This window comes from Octodon degus, unplaced genomic scaffold, assembly GCF_000260255.1.
Source record: "Octodon degus isolate 3935 unplaced genomic scaffold, OctDeg1.0 scaffold00010, whole genome shotgun sequence".
NCBI classification, from domain to species: Eukaryota; Metazoa; Chordata; class Mammalia; order Rodentia; family Octodontidae; genus Octodon; species Octodon degus.
In genome coordinates this window covers 29,516,226-29,527,019 of record NW_004524586.1, presented here as the reverse complement: position 1 = coordinate 29,527,019, position 10,794 = coordinate 29,516,226, and the positions used below count along the sequence as shown (strand labels likewise).

Below are 10,794 nucleotides of genomic sequence, written 5' to 3'. Positions count from 1 at the left end.
AGGCACTAGGACTGGGAAACATTAACTCATACGAGCTTCATAAGGGCCCTGTGAGGACCCTGTCATTACACAGTTTCAAGATGAGGAAAGAAAAGTCCAGAGAGATTAGGAAACTTGCCCAAGGTCACACAGCTAGTAAGTGCCTAAGTCAAGATTTGAAAACAGGAGCTAGGCATACACCTGTTCTTAGGTTTCCAAAGGCTGCTTCTTTGGGGGATCAGTTCAGATGGGGGTTCACAGTACTCTGCTTGGTCCATCTTGCTGCTTCTGTATGAATTCTTCAAGTCACCCTCAGGGATGACACATGCATTTCTGGGTTATTTGAAAGCAACTTCCGGACATCGTATCGTTTCCACCATGAAAACAAGTATGTGGAGGCTGGGTTTGTGGCTTAGTTGTGGAGTGTTTGCTCTGTGTATGTGAGGCCCTGGAACCCGTCCCCAGGACTTCAAGAAAAAAAGGAAAGAGAAGGGGTTCAATCCCCGGGCCTGCCGTGCCAGCCCTGCACTGAGACGGCAATTGAGACTGGGCATGGTGGGGTGCGCCTGTAATCCCAGCTCTTGGGAGGCTGTAAACAGGCGGATCACTACAACTCCAATCTAGTAGTGAGCCCCTGAATACCCTGTAGACCCTTCCCTAAAATACAAAAACAAACAAACAAACAAACAAAAGCCTTCAATATATGTGTGAGTTGAGACTCACTAAAGAAACAGCAACAACATATCAAGACACTGTCTGATAAAAAACAAAACTCACAACAACAAGAAGAGTCCCAAGACTTGTCTGTAAATCAGCGCTAGAAGACTCCCAAGTGGCTGTCTGCATGCTGCCAGAGCCAGTCTTCTTGGAAAACTGAAGAGTCTGTGTGGGAAGTCTGAAGGAACTGGACAAGCAATGTCAAAAGGCAATGGTAAAGACTGGAGCTCCCCTCAAGAAAAAAGGGGGAGACTTCCCTCTCTTTCTCCTTTCATTCTTTTTTTTTCTTTTTTTAAAATGTAATTAATACAGGATCTACAGGGTCTCCCTGCACAGTTCAGACTTGTAGTGATCCTCTTGTTTTTAGCCTCTCAAGTGCTGGGATTACAGCACACGCCACCACCCCCAGTCTCTCTTCCCCTTTTATTCTGTCCAGGCTCCAGGCCTAGTGATTCGTGCCACCCATATCTGGGGTGGGTCTTCCCTCCTCAGTTGGGGGCCTACATGTCAACCATCCTCAGACACACCAGAGCTGTACTAACCTACTATGTGGTTTTTATTCATGTCAAATTGATACATCACAAGTAACAATCAAAGTATGTAAAAAAGGGGGAGCCCTTTAAAGTACACTTCAATATCTTAGCACAGCTAAAAAGTTCTTTAATACTATCAAGTATCCAGTTAATGTTTAAATTGCTAGATTATCTGATTGATATCTTTTGTTACATTAGTTTTGTTTGAGGAAGATCCAACCAAGAAGTTGGTTTATAAGTCTATTTTAACATAGGACAGTCCCTTTTCCTCTTTCTTTAACCTTATACTTCTTTAAAGACATTAGGTCCTCTGTGCTATAATGTTTCTTCCATTTTCTGTGGTGAAGATTACCTCCTTGCAAGCTGGTAAGAAACTTACAGGCTTAACCAAATTCCTGTTTGTCTCCTACCTGATCAGAAAGCAGAAGCTGCTCGTTGAGTCCCTTGTCCTCAAAATGACCCCACCAGTCCCTCAACAGTTGGATCTATGATCTCCTTATGGTTTTTAAAGCAAGGGTATGAAACTTCTATGATTCCATTTTTATTTATTAGTGGAAACTGTCATTGATAAAGAACAGTTTCTACAAATCAACTGCTGTTCACCTCAGAATTCAGTGTGTATGGTAAAGATGAGGAAAATCCTCAATTCTTTTATCACTATGACAATAACTGGGATTTTATACTAATATTTCCAATTCAAATTCAGGGCAAGGCTTTGAACTTTGTATCTGCTTTCTTGTTTCTGAATGACATTGCCATTAATTATATATTCATGGTGTGCGTGTCTATGTCATCTCATACAATAATAGCACTGATAGGATTGGGGCGGTCCCGGGTTCAATCCTCAGCACCAAAATGAATAATAATAGTCACATTAAGGACACAAGATTTTTGGCAGTTTAATTTATCCTGAGGACATAACACACTGAGGAGGCACAGCCATATTCCTATGGTGTTAAGCAACTTGAGCTCATTCAGGGGTGTTAGTGTGATGTATGATTAAATTGATTTGTTGCATTTCATTTCCTTTCTTATTTTATTGTGTGTTGTGTTATGCAAAACATTTTTATGGTTCTGATATAGAGGAATGAAACTCCCAACCTGAAAGACACCAGGAATGAGTACTTATTTTCTAAAACTGAACAATGAATTTTAGGAACAAAGGAGGTTAAGAGCAGAATTTATTTATTTGAGGAAAGAAAGCTGTCCGAGAGAGAGACAGAAGGGGACTCGAGTGGGTTGCCCAGGAATCTGCCTTTTCTAGGGATCTTTATAGAGCAAAACCATGAGGTGAGGCGGGTCTAAGGTGGAAAATATAGGAACTCACTAGGTGGGCATGAGATGGGACAAAACTGTGGTCCACCAATAAGACTACAAGCACAATTGCTCAGGTAAAATTAATCAAATCCAGGACTAAATGAGGAAGCAAGTCACTAATCCCTAGGGGGTTGGATTAGTGACTGCCTGTCTTCCTCCAAGTAACAGAAACCTATTTAGAATGTTAATCCCAGCTGTTTATCCTCAGGGAGTTATGCATCTGTTTGATCTTTTGTCTTGAGGTCTGGCCCCCAGTGGGAAAGTCCATCTCTCTCACAGTTGTCCTCCATACTGGCTCCTTCTGAGGGCCAGCCCTGTCTGATTACCTATTAATATTTCTATCTAACTCAGCTGCCTACAAGTTCCAAAGTTTTGTTGTTGTTTTATAAAAAAGGCCCTAGTTGCCTAACACAAATATCTGCAGACTCTTGTAACATATGTATATGATTGTTCTGTTAATTCATCCTACGGGTGCCACCAAGAAAACCAAAGAAATGTTCAGTAGCATTATTTGCCCTGAAGCTCAGCGTGATTGATTGAGTACTTTTAGGGTGATTTGCAAAAGAAAGGTCATGAGGCAGATTTCAGGATCTCAAATCTAAGTGTCCCAGATCAGCCAGCAAATCTCATTCTAAACTGGTGAGTGCTGGGGGGATGGTGAGGAGAGTGGAGAGGGCAGAGTCCCTTATCTCCAATTCCTCCAAACCCTCCTTTCTAAAGATTTTTTCCCCCTCAGGTTCCTTACTTATACAATTCTTTCTTCATTTCCCTGTTTTCCCCTCTAGATGTAACAGTCCTTGGTGAATGTTCTAGCACATGTAACATCTAGGTAGTCCATAGGTAATGACTATTAACCACAACTATACTGCCACCACCTGATACAACATCCTGAGGAAGTTTCCGCCCCCGGCTACGAAACTTTGCAAAACAAGACGGCAAAGGAAATAGCCTAGCCACTATAAAATGCATTCACTTGTTTCTTTACTACGAAGTAACTATGTCAAATTTTGTAATAAATGATTATCTTGTAGGGATATATTTTGAGCTTATGCAAATATGTTGTTTCTCATAATATTTAACCTACTTATTTTAGTCTCTATCGATAATCTTTGCATGGAACAGTGACTGTGGGGAAGATAAATCTGAATCACTTGTATGAAAATCGGGGCAGTTTGAAACCATAACACTAAGTGAAATAAATCTGAGCCAGGTTAAATATCGGATGGCTTCTCTTATACAAGAAATCTAAAGTATAATTTAAAGAGCAAAATAAAAGACAAAACAGGAAACATGGAGGTAGACTTTGTGGAGATGGGGGAGGGGATTTGGGAGACAAGGGAGAGGAAGGGGGAGTAAAAAGGGTCAAGTTTCCATATGTAGGTATATTAGCTACGTGGGATCAATTATATATTGTAAACATATAGCAATTTTTAAAAAAAGTCTTGCCAAATGGTGTTCTATTTTCTTTCTTTCTTTCTTTCTTTCTTTCTTTCTTTCTTTCTTTCTTTCTACCTGGGTCTTGCTATGTAGTCAAGACTAGCCTGAAACTTGCTATATAGCCCAAGCTGACCTTGAACTCATGTACTTTCTGCCTCAGCCTCCTGAGTGCTAGGATTACAGGCATGAACCGCCACACAGGGCTCTAAAATGGGTAATTTTTCTACTGCCAGCATTCCCTCTATGTTAATTAGTTAAAATTCAAAAAAGTTCTTTCTTTCCTATTTATTTATTCAGTTATGTATTTGCAAAGGAATTGAGGCTATTTATTTTAATCTACGGGCTATAATCCACTCTTACCAGCATTTATTTTATCCTTCAAATACTACAGCATTGGAGAAAAGAAGAAGAAGAGATAGAGAACTCTGAAGGAAACAGGAATGGAAGACCTCAGCAGCAGACACTGCCCCTGGGGCTGAGATACGATCCCCAAAGGAAGGGTCCTCTAGGACTAAGAAACAGGGCCTGTTGAAAAAGGCATGGTTCCTGGGATGACAGAGTAATTTTACCAAGATGTCATTTTCGCTACTCTAAGGGAAAGGGACAGATCAGCAGAAGCATATGACAGCCATTGTGAGACGTTTGCTCTCTCTCTCCGTTGACCATAATGGTCATATATTGAAATATTAGTGCATCTTCTATCCTGGCTTCCTGAGTGACATCATGGAGAGTCCGTGGCCATTCTGTATTAGACACATTACCAGAGTGTGAAATCTACTTGTGTTACACTAACTTACTGGGAATTAGAGGTTAATTTGTTACTGTATCACAATTCTTCGTCCACCCTAACTATTGCCTTAAATCTTTATAGCTTTTGGGGAAAGGTGTTACACAGAAGATGAAATACAGTATTCCGCTTTTTCCAAGTGCCGAACAAGCAAAGAACAACTCATCTTTCACCTGTTGTAGTCTACAACCAAAGGAAGCAAAAGCTAACAAAAACTCAAACGAACAAATAAGCACTTGTTCCTAAATATGGTAAACTCTCAACATTTAGTTGGAGAACTGATTTTTTGATCTTCACTCAAGGAGGCACGGCAGCACTTTGCAACCGTTCAATGATCTTTTAAAGGCAAGTTCAGCGGCAGAAGCACGTATAGAAAGCAGATGTGTGTCTTCTGGCCCGTATCACGTTGCTAATCTTCTCCATTTCGTGTAGTAAGCCAAGGCTACAAAGTAAGACTAGAATTGCAGCTGGCCTGGAATGCTCTCTAGCCAGCCCGCTTTGCAGAGTGCCAGGAGGCCCCGGCTCGCGGGCGCCACTCTACCAGGCCGGCACCTGGAGTTCCCGCCTCCTCACCAGCCAGCGCGTGATCGCCTGGGGAGCGCGCAGCCCCGCCCTCGCTGGTACTTATACTGAATGGGACCCGCAGGCATCCAAGTGGGCGGGGAAAACCTCAGGCGCAGTTCTGATTGGTCCGCTGACCTCAGCGCTGCTTGACGTTTTTCCGACTTCGTAAGGTCGCGCAGTAGTTAAGGCGTGGCATCGGCTCCGGGCGCTTGAAGGAGACTCTGGGACGGCCTAGCTGTTCTCGAGTCCTTTTGGTGTCACCGCCTCAGCCACAGCCTGCGCTCCATGAGGAAGATGCTTGCCGCCGTCTCCCGCGTGCTGTCGGGCGCTGCCCAGAAGCCGGTGAGTGAGGCGGCCAGGGCCGGCATGCCAGGGTAGGGTGCAGCAGCCGAGTCAGGGCGGGATGGGTTGGGGCGGGCGTCAGCCGGAGTGGGAACGGGAAGGAGGCAGAGGGGAGCCGCGACCTTTGTTTTCCTTGGGCGCCGTGCAGGTCCACTCCCGGCAAGGGAAGCGCGGCGGGAGCGGGCGCCCTGCCCGTGTCGGAAGACAGCGATGCCTGTCAGCTCTGTGTGCAATTAGCTTCCCTTCTCCCACAGCCCCAGCCTCGCACCCGGGCAAGCATGAGGGCCCCATAACTGCCCTTTTCTAAAAGCCTCCTCGTGCCAAGTCCGCTCAACTCTGAAGTGGAGAAAATGAGAAGCCAGTACTTAAGTGCCTACCTGGTTAGGATGGATTATCGCCAGTATTCAATGTGTGACACGTGTCAGCCTTTATGAACCGCATCTGGCACTTAGTTGCCATTTGTTGTAAATAGCATTAGTTTAATATTTTATGGAGTGCCCAGCTTGGTAGACTTTTGTTGAACGTCTGTGCCGGGCTCTGAGGAGAGTTCAGACAGGGTTAGGCTCGTGAAAAACCTCCCTCCCTCTCTTTCAACATCTGAGCTTTTCTTGGCAGTCAGTTCAAGCGCAATCAAGCAGAATCCAGAAGAAACTACCCTCACTCAGAGGCCTAAGGTAAAAGTGGCTATAGAAAACAGCGTGAACGGTGAGGGTTAGAGGTTAACGCTATTTATGGCCCTTGCTTGCTTTATTTATTTATTTATTTATTTATTTATTTATTTATCTGTCTATCTATCTTTTTGAGATAGGGTCTCGCAGTGCAGTTCAGACTGGCTCTGAGCTCACTTTTGTGGCCCAAGCTGGTCTCGAACTTGCAGCGATCCTCCTGCCTCAGTCTCCCGAGTGCTGGGATTACAGGCGTGCACCACCACACCCGTCAGCCCTTGCTTTTAGATGTCTGTCCTACCTAAGCTTCTAGCATTTTGACTTCTTGGCACAGGAAGATAGCGTTGCTTTCCGAAACTGCCGCCCGACTTTGACTTCTAATTCTGGTTCTATTAAATTTCCCAGGACTTGCTCCAACCCTGCTTAGTGTGGGGCAGAAATTGTCAGTGTGTAGGAAGTGTACCACTGTACGAATCTCATTAACAACATAACAACAAAATACAATTTGGCTTATCAGATAATCTTTAGAATTCTAACTAGAAGCTACTTCTATTATGTATTTATGCATGACATATTCAACATTAAGTGAGCATTTGTGTGTGTGTGGTACTCAGGTTCAAATCCTGGGGTACTTGACCAGTGAACTACATTCCCCAGGTCTTTTTTTCTTTTTTTGTATTTTGAGACAAGGTTTCCCTAAGTTGTTCAGGCTAGCCTTGCACTTGTGATTTTCTGCTTCAGCCTCTTGAGTAGCTGGGCTTATGAGTGTGCCACTGGATGGGGCTGCTAGCTGTTAATATATTTAGCGCCCCCCCCCAGCAGTATCACTATCTTTTTATTGACTCTATCAGATAATAGTCGTCCCTTATCCGAGGTTCTGCTTTCCTTGGTTTCAGTTGGCTGTGGTCTGCCATGATCTGAAAATACTAATTGGAAAGTTCCAGAAGTAAACAATTTATGAACTTTGTGTGCCATTCTGAGTAGTGTGTTGAAATCGTAGTGCCCAGTTTAGAGAGTGAACTGTCCCTTTGTCCATCTCTTCATGGTGTATATGCTCCCTTCCTATTAGTCATTGAGGTCCCCTCTTGGTTATCACATCAACCATCTTGGTCTTGTGTCGCTTTTTTTTTAATCAGGTTCAGTACTACTGGTGGTTTTAGGCATTCATTTGGAGTCTTGAAACATTTTCCTCACTAATAAGGTGAAGATATAAATAGATACTAGCTTTCTGCCTACTGGTTTGTACACTCAGGAGTACACTTAGTGGGTTGATAGTAACTCTTCACAATGATCAAGTCTCGTGCTAGAAGTTAGTAACCATTTTTATGAGCATAAATCGAATGTGATTTTATGCAGTCTGATGAATATCCTTCAAGTCTCTATGAAAAGATGTACAGGTTTACATGTCAGCATATGAAAATATGGCGAAAAGTGGATACAGTAGCTTAGCAATGCTAATTTTAAGTTTTTGTGGTCTAGCCTGAATCTTAGCCATCACATAGAATAATTTTATTGTGACCAGGTCTGTTCAGTTGTAAGAGTGTAAAGAAATTAGTACTGCCAATAGTGATAGCTACCCAAGGGGGAACGCTTTTAGACAATTTTTCCTTCTGAGGCTTGAGGCGGAGCCTGCCCATGCTTTAGGCTGTTCATATTGTAAAACTCCTGGCTCAAGTCCATTATTTTAAAGACAGAGTGCTGCATGTTCCATCTTGCATGTTTCTCACTAGTGTATTTATCTCTTACTTTGAAGTAAAGTTTAAGGTACTTTTAACAAGTCTATGTCATAGAAAAATGAAGCTTGCTTGGAATACAAATTAACTGATAACTATTTGAAGTATGAGTTTAGAAATGAACTTTTACATTGCTCAAATGAACAGTATCATGTCATGACTAAGATTAGCATAAAGTCCACAGAATATTTAGTCTCTTCAACTTGGCCATGGATTTCATGATAATATCACTGTAATTTCTTTCAAATAGAATGACCAAATGTATGGGTTTGGCTTTTGCCACCATTCTCTTTGGCTTCCAATAGGGTTATGATCTGGTTTAATTGGTCAGATGTAGTTTTATTTTAGAAAGCAAAGAAGATATGAGGATAATGAACAGAATAGAAGTCTATGAATATTTTGGGGCTTAGTAGTTTCTTTAGGGGGTGCTTATTAGTTTCATGACTACCTCTTTCTAACAGATTAATGATAATAATAACTTTCTAAAATAACTGAATATAAAATAATAATGATTTATTTGTTTTTATCTTTTTAGTCAAGCAGAGTGCTAGTGGCATCCCGTAATTTTGCAAATGATGCTACATTTGAAATTAAGGTAAGAGATGTTTTATTTTGTAATTCCATAGGTATACTTTGGTACAGTTTTACATTTAGAATGAAATGTTAATATCTGGGTTGAGCTTATTTTGTTATTTTCCAAATGTTCCAGAATCAAAAGCTTAAAGAAGTTTAGCAAAAATAAGTATTTATTTTTAGTAGTTTGCTGGGGTTTTTCTTATTTGGGGAGGGTGGTGCTTAAAAATAATGGGAAGGGCCAGCCAGATAGTTCAGTGGATTAAAATGTCTACTTAGGCAGACAGAGGGACCGGGGTTTAGTCCCCAGCATTTGTCCTTGGTGTGCCCCAACTGTGCCAGCCCCACCCTCAGGGTGCACTGAGACAGGTACTGAGACTAGGCCTGGTGCATACTCTTGCTCTTGGGAGGCTGAAAACAGGAGGATCACTACAAGTCCAATCTGTAGTGAGACACTGTAGACCCTGTTCTAAATACATAAAATAATAATAATAATAGAAACTTACTCCAAAGTGTAGGTTGTGATTCAGTGAAACACTTGAATAAGAAGATTCTTAAATGTCTCTTTGAAAATTCCTCTTTCAAAGGGCCGGGGAGATGGCTCAGTGGAATAAGTGCTTCCCTGGCAAGCGCAAGGGCCTGAGTTCAATCCCCGGTTCCACAAAAAAAAAAAAAAGAAAAAAAAAAGAAAATTCCTCTTTCAGTTTATGACTCAGTTGATTTCTAGGTGTTTTCAGTGAAAATGAGATCTTAGATCACTCCATCCCATTGGACAGTGAGGTTTATCGATTTAAGGAATCAGGAGCAATATGACATTGCTGATGTGCTCCTTTGCTGTTTTTCCACTTGGATATCATTTGTGAGGTGTTGGATCACAGAGTCAGTAGGTTTTGCCTTGCAGTAGCTAGAGGATGACCACCTTTACTTCATTTCAGAAATGTGATCTTCATCGGCTCGAAGAGGGCCCACCTGTCACCACAGTGCTCACCAGGGAAGAGGGGCTCAAATACTATAGGATGATGCAGACTGTGCGCCGGATGGAGCTAAAGGCAGACCAACTGTATAAGCAGAAAATTATTCGTGGTTTCTGCCACTTGTGTGATGGTCAGGTGAGTGGTAGCTTTGTAATTAACTGTTATTTAGGTGTTTAAAGATAGTTTCTGTTCATTTTACTCTACTTTTCAGATTTATAATAAACACTAGAATGACAAAACCTACTATGAAGTATAGGCTGAAGCATTCATTCACACATAACATCCTGTACCTGCTCTTTAGATCGAATTCTATTATTTAAAAAATTTTCTGTACCCTCTTTGGAGAAAGGGTTGTTTTGTTGGTCTGCCATTGTGTGGGTTTAGGCCAAAGAATGTGTACAGGGCCCACCTAGGTGTAATGAATGAGTGGAGAAAACCAGGAATGCAAAATATGGAGAATGGTGACACAACAATGAACTGGGATGGGTGCATCCTGCCTATGAGGAGGCCATGACTTGGTTCTAGCCAGTTCATACTAGATTAAAATAATGAGCTAAAGCTTCATATTGGTTGCTTTTTCCAGGAAGAGACAGAAGACTCAATTTTCATCTGACATTCCCTCCGTGTTTTAACATTGACATCTGACTCAGGATCTTTTATTTTCTTTTTCCTCTTTTGGTGGTGGCACTAGGGGTCAACCTTAGGGGCACTTTACCACTGAGGTGCATCCTCAGCCATTTTATTTTGAGGCAGTGTTTCACTAAGTTGCATAGGTGGATCTCAAACTCAGTCCTTATACCTTAGTGCCCCACTGAGCCCAGATCTTTGGTTTATTCTATTTTTAAAATCACTATACAGGCCAGAGAAAACAGCACATCTCAGGTTTATGGCTTCTGGTTTAGGCCTTGCTCTCCATTCTGCTTTTGATTTAAAAAAAAAGCCACTTTCTGTGGTTATTTTGACTAGTTCTCCTCACCTACATTTCATAACAGAATGCTTCATAGCATTTGGTCTAACAGAAACCTTCATATCCAGAAATATGTATTATGTTACCTCATGGTTTCTTCCCCTTTTAATGCAGGAAGCCTGCTGTGTGGGACTCGAGGCTGGCATAAATCCTACCGATCATCTGATCACAGCCTATCGGGCTCATGGCTTTACCTTCACTCGGGG

The 10,794-nt window shown here is 42.1% G+C and overlaps 1 protein-coding gene across 1 annotated transcript in view; it reads left to right on the top strand.

Moving 5' to 3' along the window:
* Positions 1-5,501: 5,501 nt before the first annotated feature.
* Pdha1 (pyruvate dehydrogenase E1 alpha 1 subunit) overlaps positions 5,502-10,794 on the top strand; it is a 13,454-nt gene continuing 8,161 nt past the window's right edge. The window contains exons 1-4 of the mRNA XM_004625666.2: positions 5,502-5,676; positions 8,610-8,669; positions 9,583-9,756; positions 10,703-10,794. Coding sequence (XP_004625723.1) covers positions 5,620-5,676; positions 8,610-8,669; positions 9,583-9,756; positions 10,703-10,794 — 383 coding nt within the window. The 5' untranslated portion in view covers positions 5,502-5,619. The remainder of the gene's footprint in view (positions 5,677-8,609; positions 8,670-9,582; positions 9,757-10,702) is intronic.